Source organism: Cydia strobilella, chromosome 13 (assembly GCF_947568885.1).
Source record: "Cydia strobilella chromosome 13, ilCydStro3.1, whole genome shotgun sequence".
NCBI classification, from domain to species: Eukaryota; Metazoa; Arthropoda; class Insecta; order Lepidoptera; family Tortricidae; genus Cydia; species Cydia strobilella.
The window spans coordinates 8,600,215-8,617,554 of record NC_086053.1 but is presented as its reverse complement, the minus strand read 5'-3'; the positions used below and the strand labels follow the sequence as shown (position 1 = coordinate 8,617,554).

At 37.0% G+C, this 17,340-nt stretch overlaps 1 protein-coding gene across 1 annotated transcript in view; it reads right to left on the bottom strand.

The window, feature by feature from the left end:
• The window catches only part of LOC134746626 (uncharacterized), a 164,845-nt gene that overhangs the window by 95,145 nt on the left and 52,360 nt on the right, over positions 1-17,340 (bottom strand). The window contains exons 2-3 of the mRNA XM_063681063.1: positions 10,614-10,938; positions 8,004-9,262 (exon numbers count right to left, since the gene is read on the bottom strand). Coding sequence (XP_063537133.1) covers positions 8,004-9,262; positions 10,614-10,938 — 1,584 coding nt within the window. The remainder of the gene's footprint in view (positions 1-8,003; positions 9,263-10,613; positions 10,939-17,340) is intronic.

Here is a 17,340-nt window from a genome sequence, read left to right as displayed (position 1 = left end):
CGTAAAAACTGTACACAAGTAAATTTAAAGATAAACTAAATATTGCCGCTAATACAGCGGAGTCTTAGTAAATAGGGTCCCGTTTTTACCCTTCGGGTACGGAACCCTAAAAAAAAAAAAAAATATTCTGACGAAATAAACCCTATTTTACATTTAATTATTCTGACAAACTGCAAGACAGTTTGTTGGCAGAGGGAACCCCCTAAAACAGATGGGTAATCTTGGCTAATAACATACTAAGTACATAGCCTACATTGGTACATCTTATTGTTTGTAGTAACTTACGGTAGTAACTTCAATTTAATTTTGAAATAAAATTTAATTTTTAATATATTTTAATTTTAAAATATGTTTTAAGAGGATTGTGGACGACCACCTCTCTATATAAACGTAGTCCCCATTTTCGTCTCTGGATATTGGCCAGAGGCAATTTTTTTTTCCACAATTTGATGCATACTTATTTAACCACCTTATACGATTTTAGTATTATTATTAAGTATATTTAGGAACAGACAAACAAATTCCATACAAATCTTTGCAAGCTCATAAAAAAACCGGCCAAGTGCGAGTCGGACTCGCGTATCAAGGGTTCCGTACATTGCACAATTTTTAACAATGTGTTTTATATGAGAAACGTGAGTGAAATGTCCTTAAAAAATCCGTAGGGGTCGGATCAAAATCTAAATAATTAAGTCCGGTTTACGCTTGACTGCACATTTCTAATAGGTTTTCCTGTGATCTATAGGTAAAGAAGTATTTTGTGTATTTTTATTTTATTTTAAACACAGTAGTTTCGGAGATAAAGGAAAATAAACGGTAATTTTTTTGCTATTTCTTTTAATTAAATACCTGCTACTCTTTAAAAATTACAAAAAAAAATTGAGTCTCACAACGAGCTCTTTCATTTGATATGTAATACGTTTACACGTTACATGTCCGTCTTTGGGTCACAAACTTACATATGTGTACCAAATTTCAACGTAATTGGTCCAGTAGTTTCGGAGAAAATAGGCTGTGACAGACGGACAAACAGACAGACGGACAGACGCACGAGTGATTCTATAATATAAGGGTTCCGTTTTTTCCTTTGGAGGAACCCTAAAAAAACAAACGAAGGGGCATAGCTGTGGTATATGCATGTAATTGTGTAAAAATGTTTTGTATAATATTAATAACAAGAGAGGAGAACGGGGACTATTTGTATGGAAAAGCGGTTTGCGCATATTCGTCCACTACTTTTAATTTACTTAACTCGTAACCAGGGCATTATTTAACACTTAAAACTTCCCCGAGTCATTTTAACCAAGCCCTAACTATAAATAGTTCAACAATGCCGTGAACAGCCAGGCATTTCGACCATGTAAACCTCACTTATCCTTACTAATAGCCGCAGAGTCGCACATAGACAATGAGGAATGTCTCTTCAGGCGGCATCTAGCCACGGCGTTTAGCATTCCGTCCGCGCGCACGCGCAATGATAACTATTCACACTTACCAAGATGTGCCGCCACGTTCGGATTATTCTGCTTTTTGGATTTTTTTATGTTGTACAAATAGAGCAACTTCTTGCTGTTTATGTAAAGGCGGTTTCACTTTTGCCGCTGTTTGCTTATTATGGACGTTTTATTTGCCAGATGTAATGCTTTACGCTTTAAACAAACAAAAACGTTGCCACGATAAGGAACAAAGTTAACCGCAATTTAGACATTACATCAGAATCGATCGCTTGTTAAAAATTACGGTATATTGACCCAACCAAGAAAACGTTATCAGACCATTCCTTGTCTAAATATTATGTAATATCAGTGTTGGAGTGCTGACCGAATTCGGAAGTTACATTAAAACCCAGTTATAGATAAAGATAACAGAACCGATTTAAACCGATAATTCTTATCTTTTAACTGCAAGTGTCTCTTACGTAAACCTTTTTATCAATTTAAACCCAATATTTTTTTATTATAACGCAACCAAATAATTTTATATTTATTTACACAGTCAAAGTTGGCTACTCAATTCTATTTTGGATAAAGCTCTTAAAATAATCGGCGTACGTTTAACTTTTACGATTTTGACACGAGGTAACAGTTACTTCTGGTTCTGTTATTAATGTTGCCAGTCGGTGGAAAACTTAAAAGAGTGGAATCTCCGAAACGATTGCACAATTTATAGAACTTGTAGAGTTGAAATGGAAACGTTGTTGCGACACTGACGTGATGCATACACGTAGTGATAGTACGGACCGGCACTATGACCTCTGATGGAAATGTTGAATAATCATGTTTAGGTATGCTGCAATGAGCTTTTATTAAGTCGGAATAAGTATGTGAGAAATTAACTGTTAGATTTATCAAAGACGCGACGCGACGGACACCATGAAACGCAAATTATAAAGCTGGCTAAATTACTTGTTTACTAGGAAGTACTGTAAACACTGCTATAGTTAGACCAAGAAAAGTGCGACGATTTTGATTTTTGATAGCGTACGCAGTGCGTTATTTATACGTCATAATTTCATAGGTTTGACGTTTGAAATAACCCTTGCACAGCGTGTACTATCAAATTTATCAAAATCGTTGCACTTTTCTTGGTCTAACTCTACAACTATCTACCTGCAAATGTACTATTAAAGATAATAAAGAATAGTGACCCTTTATAAGTTACTAGCTTTTGCCCGCGACTTCGTCTTAGTAATTTGGGTAGCTTTTTTTTTATCCAATCTGCTTTTTATTGATTTCTCATACAAACTTCCACCCCCCCCCCTTTTTCACCCCCTTAAAGAATGGCTTCCGGGATAAAAACTACCCTATGTCTTCCCCGGGAACCGATTTAGTTGAAATTTAGTATAGAGATAAGCGTGAGGAGGTAACAGACAGACAGACACACTTTCGAATGAAGTAGTATGGATAGTATGGATTATTCTGACAGAAAATAATATAAAGATGGGTTTTATTCTTAGTAACCTCACAGTAGAATACCTACATACATTTAGTTTTTTACTAATAATACCTTCGCATCTAAAGTTTTTATGGCTATTATTGTAGGTACCTACCTACCGGTTTACTGATGTTTCATAAGTTTAAATAATACAAAAATAACTAAAATCCCATCATATCCGTTCACTTACGTCGTTTCAAGCTTTCCGTCAAATTATGATTGACAGACAGCTACAAAGGGACTCGTAAATGTTAATATACTGGTCTATCAAATTCATATCTACAAAAAAAATACTTCCGCAACAGACTCTTTACAAATGGTATTGCTAAGTATAAGATATTGTGTAGGCATTTAGTGACAATTTAAAATGTTTAGTGCGACATTTATCACACGTTTCAATATGCATATTGGTTTGCGTAAAGTGGCCCGATTTGTATACGCCCGAGAATTCGCTGTGCGAGGCAAAGGTGTGCTCATGAGAATACAAGAAATATTGTTTGTATACAACTTATAATATTTTATGGCTATTTTATCTGGATTTTAATACTTTGCGTCTAGCCTTAACTAATGAAAATGCCTTATTTTGTATTCAAATTCCAAAAGGCTCTCTTCTTCTTTGATATACAAACGTTTGTAGCACTATTTTGAGCAATATAATATACAATATATACTCCATATTGTATATTATATTGCTCAAAATAGTGCTACAAACGTTTGTTTGTAGCATTATTACTACTATGTGTTTACATAGTATCAACATTTATGTACGTACAAGATTGCATTGTTACCAATTTTAGTAGAATATTAATGTACTCTCGTATCCTCGGATATCCTAGTCAAATAACGTAGAGAGGATCCTAACGACACATCAGTTGCCGTGTAGAGAAGAGTTAACAACAAGGCAAATACTGAGATAGTAAAGGCTCTGACTAATACCCATTAACACCTGCTCTAAAAGACAAAGAAATCAATGCATAATAATTGTTTAAAGTTCGTGACCAGGAGGTCTTTTCAGATAGTTAGGCACCTACCTACCTAATTTCTTGTTATCTCCTTCTACATGTAATTTGCAGCTGTCATACATTATCCATAACAAAACCTAGCAGATTTAAAAATCTGAATAACGCTCCATGACGTACCCAGTAGGTACTTACGTAACAGACTAAAACTAAGAAGAAAGACATGCTTAAAAAGTTGTTGCAAAACGTTAGTAAAGTCAAGTTATTGTATAAATGTATCTCAACATATCTTCTGTAGGTTGTACTACGCCTTTGGTACAGCGCAGAGGAAAAACATAATTTTGAAAAACGTTTTGTGTTACAATCTTACAATATAAAACGATGCTTCTCTCTATGAACACGGGCTATGAAGTGCAAAGGCGACAGAGCATTAGCGGCGCACTATCAGATCGGTTTAGCGCTGCGAGGGGCAAATCGCGCCATCAAGCCCGCCAGCTCAGGGCTGTCAAACGCTTACGTCAACGTTTTTGACCCAAAATGTTTTTTTTTGCAGTATTTTACAAGCAAGCAAGGCAGGCAAGGTGGTGGAAACTTGGAAAGTGCGGGTGCGCGCTGCTGCCGGATCGCCAAACACTTCGCGTCCTCAGAATTCATATGTGAACCGTTGGTTTCAATATTTTTAGGCAAGTTTATTTTAAACTGAAATAAATGTCAAAGACTAAGAAAAAGTGACCAAGGCCTCCAGTGCCCCAGGCTGAAATCAAACCAGCGTCCTCTGTGCTATCGCGGCAGGTGCCTGTGCCATTTCGCCACCGGGCCATGGTGGCATAGGTTGAATTTTTAGAAGTATATGCAATTCTTACTGAAGGCTTATTGCGCCCCCTAAGGCCTTGGTCACTTTTTCTTAGTATATGACATTTATTTCAGTTTATATAGGTAAATTATATAGTAGTGGTTCTACTTGAAATAAAAACAAATTAAATATTTTCTAAAAATAATTTAATAATTTGTTATAATACTTCTAACAAGTTTATTTCCTTAGCAAGCGGCTTAACAGTTCCTACTGTGTAAGGCCATTAGGTTCGTTATGATTGTGGAAGTGTTATAATTGTGGTCTATAATATTTACTGTTAATATTTGTTATGTAGGTACAAAAACTACTAAATCGAACCCAATCTTTTGTCATATTCGCCGCTTACAGTGGCCGCATCAAGATGACACAAATGACGGCCTGTGCGACTAGCTCATGCGGTCATGCGGTAAACTGAAATCGCGTGCGCGTGCACCGACTCTAGGCAAGGCCCTAGATCCTAAGCTAGCGTAAGGTTAGACGCGAAGTTGAAGTTAGCAACGTAATATCACTGCATTATAAACACATGACAACCCTAAGCTTAACGTTTTATAACTTAGGTATCATTGAATGTGGAATCCCGTTGATAGAATCGGAATCACGAATGCTCTGTTCGTATATTGAGAACAAAGAGACAAACAAGAGTCTTACAACCTCTTAAAGCATTCTTGTGTCTGTGATACATCGTCAAATCGAATTATAATACCTTGGACACTGTTCATATAAAAAATGGAAAAGATAGAAAAGAAACATAATAGAGTTAAACCAAGAAAAGTCTGCAACGAATTTGATAGCATACGCAATGCAAGTGTTATTTTAAACGTCAAACTTCTTAATTATGACGTAAAAACAACACTTGCACTGCGTATGCTATCAAAATCGTTGCAGACTTTTCTTGGTCTAACTCTATTAATATGGGCCATTGTCCGAACGCTGGTAATTACTTATAGTCATGCTATGCAACATGCTATTCTATTCTATTCTATTTATCAGTCAGTATGTTGGCGCCACATCAAACTAACCTGTTTTAATTATCTATTCTGACCTCCTTGTCGGGTTTTCAAATATACGGCAAGGCGGAAGAAAAAGAAGTGTGTACATGACACATGTCAATAAAGTAAAATATCGCCGCTATACTTACTCAACCTCGTATCTGCAACACTCATTTGATGACAAAAACACCCGTATTCCGAATGAAAGAAAAACGACATTTCCATCAAATGATTGTTGCAGATATGAGGTTGAGTAAGTATAGCGACGATATTCGCTAAATCGATATTGCGTTCAGAAGAAAATTTGAATAATATAAAACCAAAAGGAATCCCTATACTTTAAGTACAACAATATACTAAGTGCCGCCGTTCAGTGGACGCTCAACAAGGAGTAAACCAGAACCACAGTAAAATAGTTCGGTAAGTTATCCCGCACCCCTAGTAGGTATAAACTTAAAACGACAATTACTCCAATTAATAAACGGAATACATAATACAGATCGCATCTACAACATCAATATTCGGAATTCCAATTCTCGAAAGATAAATTGATTTCATGCCACCTTCAATTATTTAAAATATATTTTTAAACGCCGCTCTACTAAAAACACTTACACATTGACGCTCAGTTTACACAGCCAAAAACTACAATCGTAAATCGTAAGTACGAATATACGATAAATCGTAAGTACGAGATGTGTGTAAAACATTGTTGGGTATAATCGTAAGTACGAGTATACCCAACAATGTTTTACACACATCTCCCTAAACTAAGCCCCTCAATTAAGTTTCATGCTTTTAAAATAATCAAGTAATTTTTTTCAAGTTTTATTTTATCCTATTTTTTAGGCTTCACATGGTTATCCTAACACAATGATTAACAAAGAAGTTTAAAGAGTTTCAAATGAACACTTTCCTCTTTGGTTATCAATCACCTGCCGGTACGTCTGGTTAAAAATATTCCTACTTTAAAAGTTGGGTGACACCACCTAAGTTAAACTTCGGGTAGGTACGTTTGTGGTATAAGTTGGAAAGGCAGCGGTGTTCAGGGAGACAAAGCGCCATCGCACTCTTCTGGTCGATTAGCATTGAATGTGCGAGCGCATGTCTTGCCGCGCTGGATCATGGCTGCGCAAGATCACAACCCCGTACCGGACGTTTCTATTCAGGTATGACTTACTATGTCAACCAATTGTGAACTATAATTATAGTCATGCATTAAATGTAAATTTAACTAGATGCTATTATGGAACTAAAATGAAAATACACATTTAAAACATTCATCGTATACAATAAAGTTACTCTACACTTTATACAGATACGATACACATACCTTTGTTTGTAGGATAGCGGAATTACCTTCATTAACCAATATACCTACCTTAAGGTTGACTGGTAGAGAATGCTTTTGGCATTAAGTCCACCTTTTGTACGATAGGTTTTTATTTTGTGCAATAAAGATTAAATAAATATACAAATGAAATAAAACTATGAAAACGGATTATAATAAAAAAAATACATCCCGACGTTTCGAACCCTTTACAGCGTTCGTGGTCAACGGGTGACTGAGGAATAACTACAAAGTGCAAAAATACCCACATACTAAAAATAATGACCCCTATAAACTTTAAGGCTGGTTATACATGCAAAATCCGATATAATCCGTTTTCATAGTTTTATTTCATGAGTAATTATCGCGGTAACCGAAGACAATATTAAATTTACAAATTAAAAAAATATTTAAAAGCGAAAAACACCAGTCTGTCTACTTACGTCAATCATCATCTGCTACACTATATGAAGTTGCTCAGGGATAAGGGAGACGTACATAAAGCTTGTTGTACCAGTGTCGTTTCATTTATGTACCTACCTAATATTTCGACTTTATGGTACAACAAATCAATAAACCTGATTAGGAAATGTCTAAAGCCGGTCGAAAATTCATTTTCTTAGTCTTATTCCGGCGCAACGGATCATTGTCGCACGGCGCGATTAAACCGACGCTCAATCTAAATCAATCCAGCTCGGCCGACGCTCTCCAGCGCATTGTTCTCGTTCTCCCGTCGATTACAAGTAATCACCACATTTGACACGTTCATTACAAGCCACGAACATCTATCGAGCCGAGCTAAGGTCAAGAGCAAAGAATAATACAGCACTTGCTTTCGTAACACATGCACTTGCAAGTACGTGACATGTGATTGAACACACCCGTCCAGAAACCTCAACGCCTATACAAATGTTAAAAGGTATGCAAAAGTAACTTACCGGAAGTTGTAGATAGTCCCTGATGGTGTACTTTGCAGCGCCTCGTCTGATGTCTGCGAGGGCGGTGAAGTGTTCGTCGCGCCGCGCTTTCCTCCGCAACAGGGCGCGGGCGTGAGGATACGCCGACAGAAACTCGTTGTACGTATCCATCAGTTCTCCAGTGAAGAGCTGTTTTAGCAGGATCGCACTCTCAGTAGCATCACCCTCCGCCGGCGGTGGTGGCAGCTCTCTGCACTTCAACGACTCGGGCATACTTTTCGAAGCAAAAGTACTTATGCCACTGGTAGACTCGCAAGACGTCATAGCGCCCGCGGAATCGCTCGAACCGCATTTCGAAAACGGAAATACGGAAGAGTCCCCGCTTTTTTCACTACTCGCAGAGCTCTGACGTATAGTGCTGGTTTTTTCGAAGAAATCGGGAAATTGCGGTTCAGACTGACTCTCGGTCGAGGGCGAGGACTCTTCGGCAGCCGCGCTCGTATATTGGGCGTTCTTAATACAGTCATATAGATCTTCAATAGATTCGTAAGGAGTAATGCTTCCGCAAGATTCACCTTCTACGTCTCGTAATCTTTCATAGATTTCTTCATTTCGTCGCCTGCTTAAGGGTGTGAGGGCAGAATCTGATCGGCTTCTTTGCACACTTCTCACTTGGTCGTAACCAAAATCTGTAGGATTGAGAAAATCCCACCTCACGTTTGCCCAAACATTTTCACTAGCATCAGCGGAGATCCTATGATCAGCGCAGCATTGACCGCCGCTCCTGATGGTCACAGTGGTCACATTGTCACTGGTTTCTATAATAGAACTATCGGCCATGGATTCGTTGCAATCTATGGGAATATCAACGATAACTTTACGAAGACTAGTATTAGCTGAGGAAACAAGAGACTCGTTATCATCAAATTTACGACTTTCAGCTGATTGTTCATGGAAATCTGAGGTCGTTATTTCCGAAGAAACGTCAATATCTCTTTGGGACAAAACTCCTTCTTGAAGCAATTCTTTTAGAATGCTCTTTTGTTCCGGTTCTTTCTCTGTCTTTTTTGATGACACTGAAATAGTATCGTCCTGTTTTTTGCCTTCGTTGATAAGCAAGCCGGAGTCGATATATTTCCTCATGCGCTCCGTGAGAGCTTCGCTGGCCTCCGATACGGACTCCAGGTAGTAGAACAACAAATGGTATTCCTCTTTCGTGATGACGGCAGCGCGTAACAGAGGCTTGCCATAAAGCTCCACCGCCGAGAATAGAGTCGCAGCTGAAATAAAAGAGAAAGTGGGTGTCACACATATTATGTAATGTAACCTTAGTTACAGTCGAACGGAACAGCTAATCGAATATATATATATATATTCGATTAGCTGTTCATAGCATAGCAAATCTTTTAATCTATATCTTTTTATATACACCAAGTCACTGAAATATTTGTGTGCATTGCAAAGGTCAGATCAAACGCCACGCCAAATATAATTGCCATATAACTTATTCACCTTACATTAAACATCTCCGCTTAATCATAGGTCGATAATAAATAACCCAGACCTTTTAAACTCCTTGAACTCCTCACGTATGGATATGAGTTGATTGGGAAACGTTTTAATGCTAATCAAATAAACGGTTTACATAACAGCATTGTTAGTTAACACAATGATCAAACAACTTCACGTTTCTGATGGGTCAATTAATTATGGAGCTTATAATTGATTTTCGTTGTGCTTTAGCAATTTAATTTATTCGTATTAAGACACAGTACTATCGCGAATAACCGAAGGGAATAAATAATGATGAATCTATAACTTTTCTCACTCAAGGGTTTTTTCGATTTACACGACTTTTTTCGATTTTATTCATATTAGTAAACTATGATTAAACGAATTCACATTCTACGTTCGCGGATTCCACACATAGTTCGAATACCAAGTGTGGGGCGGCCATAAGAAGTTGTTTGTAGCAGACAGCAAGTACAACATAGCGGACAAAGCCGCGGGTTAAACCTAGTTTCTGATATCGATATGATGGTCACGGCGCTTGCAATAGGTTTGCATACAAGGCAGTTCTGCGAAAGATTACCGGACAATAGCGTGCGTACGCGTCTCATTTATTGCCAAACCGCTTTCTACAAACAGACGCCGTCGGAATACTGAACGCGCTTCGTTTGCAGCTTATTGACGAAGCATTAGGTAGCTTCAATTGAAGAAAGTTAAAAGTTCTCTCAGCCCAATTGTGTATGAGTACAAATAACATAGCTTCGCTGAAGAAATCTTATCGTATACTGATTTAAACTAACACGATTTTCACTCATAATTTTCGCTCATAATTCGCCAGTCTGCCTGTGACCACGAACGTAACGTCACGTTCGAAACGTCAGGCCATAAATAAACTTAAGTTTGTTCGCGATTAAGTCCCGTGTTAGTTTTAAAATTATGAAATCTTATCGTGTAGGTATTTATTATTCGAGCAGTTGTTCCTTTGGATCGGACATCCATTGTCAACATATTAATCATATTATGTATTAGTTTTTAAGCTCGTTAAATCGTGGCCAAATGTTATTACTAAACATTATTAATGTAAGAATTATTCTTATGAGTCCTATGCAGTTATGTACTTACCATAAATCTTTTCCCAGGCGATAAACGTGTCCAGGTCCTTCCCATCCCACTGCGGCGGCTGATACTCCACCACAAGCACTTCCCCTTCCAGAGATGCTGCCGTTGCTCTCGCGTCTACCGGCGCTTTGGATCCTCCTAGAAAGAGCAAAGCCGCTGGAGGTGCTGGTGGCGCGGGTAAACTGGTTGGGGAAGGCAGGGGCCCACCAAGCGTGACCGCTACCGGGGCCGAGAGGGGCCCAGATGGTAGGCCTGCCACTACCGCGCCGGCCTCTTGTAATGGCTCGCAGACAACTTCGGCGACTGTAGCGTTGCCCCATACTATAGTCTGAGGACAATGAAAAATGCTTTGTTAATTTTTAGTTTGTTCGGTGCAATCTATTTTGTATGAACTAAGTTTTAAGTTTAAGAGTTTGTAAAGTTTGTACGGACGAGTATATGGTGAGGAGGTAAATAATAAAGAGAAACGATTTATCACTTCAGTCCAATTAATCCTGCTAGCTTCGTCAACGCATGTTTATAGGAACAAATAAAAAGTTCATAAGTGTAAGAATCTCATAGGTATAATAAGGTAAGTCATTAGTGTTGATTGTCCGTAGTTCTCTCCCGAGGGTCAACATTAAGTACTTGTTGGTACTTGGTACTTAAGTGAATAACGACGCGAAATACTCACACTAGACTATTATTAAAATATTTCGTGTATTCTACCGTGGGTTGTGAATAGTGAGTAACCTACCGAATACCGTTTTAAGCTTCCTATTCTATGCGTAGGTACATAAAAGTCATTAAAGATAAGTCACGCAAGCTATAAATTTGGTTTAAGAAGGAGCTTAAACCAACAGGTAGCACACAGATGCTTTGAAGGTACCTTGTTACCGTTAAAAATGTTAACGTGGTTGTTGCCGGCTCACGCCCGCTAACTGGGTTATGATTAAGTTGCACAACTGTCGACGGATTTACTATTAAGACGTCACATTATTGCCACTAAAACCTGTTTATTATTTCATAAGTCTGGAGCTTATAAATTGTTCAGGCATTCTTATTTATAATCGCTATAAGCGCTCGAAAATTCAAATAAATGCTGGAATCATAAGATTCTTGAGAAATAGACATGCAATGGCGTCGGTCGAGACTCGAGAGAATATAACGAGACGGGCAAAACGCATTAATATAATAACATGTAAATGCAGGAGGCGCGGAGGCCTTGGCTGAGCGGGTTCATGGAGTTTTTTTACCGAGGGCCGTGACGTCAGTCCCGAGTTATGTGCACGCGCACCTCCCTCCCTCCCCGCCGCGCCCAAAACGAGCCTCCTCCAGGATAATGCGTCTGATACATCTTCAACGAGGAAAAAAAATGAAAACAAGATCCAGCGTACAAGGGGCAGTCGATTTAACACGCCCGACGCGGTTTGGTATGACAGAAAGATAGAAGTTGATTATACATATTTTATTTTCATTCGTCCTTTATCGTCGAGCGTGGATATTACCAGAAGTATTCTTCTGTAGGAATGTAATAAAATCTAGGAACTATCGCAGAATTTATATGAACTGGAATTTGACGCTCCTTGGTAAATATGTTCAAGGAAAAAATGCAATACCTACCTACCTAGATTTTGCCGAGTGATTGACTACAAGGTCTTCGGATATACGATTATTAAAAATACCACTATTATGTCCAGCATCCTGTCTCAATAGTTTTGTTTTTATGGGCATCGATACTGTTTAAAAACTCAACGTTTATTTATTACTTAACCAGTTTTTATGGACGAGACGCAAATATTGTTTTGAAATACGAACCTCAGTAAGTACCTAAATAAAGTATGGTTGTCAAGGTACTTACTTACGTCTCACGGTAAAATCCCTTTGTAACAATTCGTTTTGCACGTGACGTGAGAAACTCGCAGGGATAAGGTTTAGGGACATCTGGTGGAAACATGTTACCTCTTTCAAAGCGTCACCGTGGGGGTATACCTAACAATGAGACGCCAAGCTGATGACAAACGAACACATTTTTTTCCTGTCAGCAAGTGTTGTGCATTCATGTTCATGTCATTGCACAACTTGATATAAGTAACTGTTAAAATTATGGGTTGAGTGCTGTAAAACTTTTTGCCGTTTGCTTGCCAGATATATTAGGGGTGAATAAAAAAGTTTATTTATGATAGGTAGGTATGACAGGTGGTACCTGCACCGATCACACATTTATTTATCTATTTAATTATAAATACACACAACATTCGTTTAAGACAATGAATTAAATTAATACCTAATTAACTTTTAACCGCACATCTGTACATGCGAGCAATTAGGTAAAAGCGTGTTTTTGCAGCCCTTTTATCATAGAAAATAGAAAGTGAACTATGTTGGCACTTTGTCTGGTATTAAACAACAACGATTAATAACTAATAAGTATACCTACCTATACTCTGGCACTCCCAATTTGGCAGTAAAAAGGCGCGAAATACAACATTTCTATGGGAGGACCACCTTTCGCGAACTTTTTTTTAATTTGCCGCTGTTTTCTACTGACAAACTGGGTGTGCCAGAGCATAATTAAAATCTTGATTAAATTTAATAATAAAAATTCACAGAACTTTTATTTATTTATCTGTTATTTATGAAATAAAACTATGAAAACGGATTATATCGCGTATATTGAATTTATAATACATCCCGACGTTTCGAACTCTTTACAGCGTTCGTGGTCAACGGGTAAAACGCTGTAAAGAGTTCGAAACGTCGGGATGTATTATAAATTCAATATACGCGATATAATCCGTTTTCATAGTTTTATTTCATGAGTAACTATCGCGGTAACCGAAGACAATATTATCTGTTATTTATCGCTACTTGCTCCAAGCGCCATCTATCGCGTCGCTTTGTAATGATTGACTACAGAGCCACCTAGCGATAGTTGACAAAACTGCAGAGCGCTATTACATAGCGAATAAACGTTGACATAGAGCCTTGGAAGTTACTTGCTTTACCACTTGTTGCCGCTGTAAGCAAAAAGATGGCGCTAAAAATAAAAGTGGACGAGCGCTTCTCCATACAAACGTAGTCCCCATTTTCTCTATGGATATTGAGATTATGGAAAATATATTTACACAAAATTTTATGTATATATTATTAACATTAGTTATGCTCCTTCGATTGACTTTTTTCCGTGTTCATGATTATAAGAGTTAGGAGTGATTTGTTAACCAAGGGATGAAATGATGCCTTTCTGCACCCGAATTACTTATCAATTAACAATTTAGGCAAAAGTATCGTTATTTATGGCATAAGGAATTAAATATCAGAATGAAAATTGTATTACAAATCCAATACAACAAAAATTTTAATTGCTTATCGTAAAAAATAGTAAAAAATCGTACTTGGAAAGTAAAATGCTCTAGTGCAGAAACGTATAATTTTCTGCACACCTTTTAGAACAACAATGACCCTCTTTCAGAGCATGAGAAAATGAAATAGTCATTTACGATACAAATGCGGAAATTCGCAATGAGTGCTGATAAATTAACGACCGAAGGGATTGATATTCGCAACTGAGTCAAAGCTCCAACTGGGGCATATTTGCGCTTCTAACTAGGTATCTTAGGTTCGTCTTAACCCTAACACTAATAGGTTCCGGTTCCTAATATTTACTGATTACTGATTCACCTAAGCATTCAAGTAGCATATTGACATTATTTGAACAGGTATATATACCAAGTTGTGGTCAATAGTGTTTGAAATACCGGCCCTTTGGTCACACGAAAGATCTGTTAGCGGTTGCTAAACGCATCGCAATAGTTGCAACTGCAGATTATCATGCGAGAGACTGCAAGCCGACAGGAAACCCTTGATACTCAATGCCGAGACATGTCTCTGGATGCATTTATAAATGTGTTTGGTCATTTAGTCATTGCTAAGCAGAACAAAAACAGAAACAAAAATACACTTAAGTACTATTTATTTCATGGCTGAATTGATGTAATTAATATTGTCTTCGGTTACCGCGATAGTTACTCATGAAATAAAACTATGAAAACGGATTATATCGCGTATATTGAATTTATAATACATCCCGACGTTTAGAACCGACGTTTCGTTTTGATGTAATTGTTATTCAAACCTAACCTAACTTTCCTTATTATAACTTATTTTATAAAAATTTTACGCCCTATATTTATTTCTGGTGGCGTTTTATTAGACCTGTACCGCTGGCTATATTTTGACCACTAGGTTATAAAAATATTAAAGTCAATTCTGTTTTCGCTTATGAATACTTTGTTAAGATGTAAATCTTACATTTTGTTTTGTGTCATATATATAATTTGCTTTTCTAGTAATTTGTTATTTTGTGGTAATTATTTTTTATTTTTAATTATTTTGGAGAAAAAAATATTCGAGAGAAAACATGTAACTGTGTTGCATTTAGGATAGTGTTTTTAGTGTGAAAACATAGTTTGTGTCAATTACGTCCACTGCAATCTGATACTATGTCATAATATTCTAAATGACACAAAAAAAAATTAGAGTTAAAAAAAATTACTTAGGTCGAATTTAATCGTTTAAATAGGTCCATTAAATGATTTTGTGTCTTATTAAGGCATAGCTTCATAAGATATTTGATGATTTTGTTGTAACAGGCTGTCACCGTTACAAAAGAATATTAAAGATATTAGAGTTTGCATCTTATTAATTTGAAATGCGGGATAAATAAGATGTATGAATTTGTGTCACTTGCATCCACTGCATAAACAAATATTACAAAAATATTATTTGCGTTCAAACGAAGCTAGCGGGCGGTCTGAATGGGCAACGGAGGCCGTGCAGGGTGGGGCCGCGGCGTGACCTTGCCGTACGCAACGCATGTTTACTTCGCCTGTGCGCCAAATTAACGCAACTTATTCAAAGAAGTTACGCAAACAACACAACAACAAGCAACAAGCAAGCAGCAAGCAAAGAATGCGTCGAATTATCTTTTACCTATTTAAAACTTATACCTATAGATATTGTACAATGTCACCATTATGCAAAAGAACTGTAAGTACATGTTTGATTTGCGAGCGAGCTGGCAACATTGCGCAGGGAAATCTTAAAAATATCGCGTTTACGTGAACGCCACATACATTTGTGACAGTGATAGGGAAAAGGTACCACTAAAGTAAAATTTGGTTATTAATACCGTGACTTTCTTTCATTCTTTGATAAAAAAAAATTGCTATTTATGCAACAAGTGCGGAAATCATCTTTACGCACGTGTATCATACAATGTTTTACTATGCATTGTGCGAGTAAATAAAAAAACATATCATGACAAATAAGTCTAATTATTAAAAGGAGTGTTTTAAATCGACACGAGTTGCGAATTACCTATTCGCACGTGTATCGTACGTTTTACAGTACATATGGCCCTTTAACTTTCGACATATGCACGGTAAGTGCTCTTTTCCGCACTAGTGCGAGAAAGTAGCACCATATGTACTGTAAAAAAAAATTGAAAACAAAAAGCACTAGTGCGGAAAAGCAGTACTTTCCGCACGATATGGCTCCGTAGGAAACGCACTTTTCGAGCACATACATTGTAAAAAATATATAGGACTGTATCTCCTAAACCATGCGTCGTAGCGCAAAAATAATAAAATTTTCGTTCCCCTTTATGTAACCCAAAAGTAATACATGAAAAATACAATGAAAAAAAGAAACAAAATCTTTATAGGGCTGTATTAGCTGTATCTCCTAAATCGTGCATCGTAGCGCAAAAATAATCAAATTTTCGCTCCCCTTTAAGAATTGAAATATTACTAATTAAGCCCCTAATTAAGATTTGAAAACGCAAAAAAGAAAAAAAAGAGGAAAAAATCTTGATAGGGCTGTATCTCCTAAACCGTGCGTCGTAGCGCAAAAATAAACGTTTCGGTCCCGTTTATGTGACCATTAATTTATATTTAAAAAAACGCAATAAAAAAAAAACAAAAAAAAACTTTATAGGGCTGTATCTCCTAAACCGTCGTAGCGCAAAAATAATAAAATTTTCGTTCCCCTTTATGGAACCCCAAACTAATATACAGAAAACACAATGAAAAAAAAAAACAAAAAAAATCTTTATAGGGCTGCATCTCCTAAATCGTGCATCGTAGCGCAAAAATAATCAATTTTTCGTTCCTCTTTAAGAAACCCTTAATTAATACTTAAAAAAAAAACAAAAAAACAAGAAAAAATCTTTATAGAGCCATATCTCCTAAACCGTGCGTGGTAGCGCAAAAATAACAAAATTTTCGTTCCCCTATACGGAACCCCAAAGTAATATACAAAAAACACAATGAAAAAAAAACAACAAAAAAATCTTTATAGGGCTGCATCTCCTAAACCGTGCATCGTAGCACAAAAATAATCAAATTTTCGTTCCCCTTAAGAAACCCTTAATTAAAACTTTAAAAAAAACCAGGAAAAAACTTTATAGAGCTATTATAGATATAATATCTCCTAAACCGTGCGTGGTGGCGCAAAAATAATAAAAGTTTCGTTCCCCTTTATGCAACCCATAATTTATATTTAAAAAAAACGCAATTTAAAAAAAAAAACATTATAGGGCTGTATCTCTTAAACCATGCGTCGTAGCGCAAAAATAATAAAAATTTCGTTCCCCTTTATGAATCCCCAAAGTAATATACTAAAAACACAATGAAAAAAAAGAAAAAAAATAACAAATAAGCTGTATCTCCTACACCGTGCATCGTAG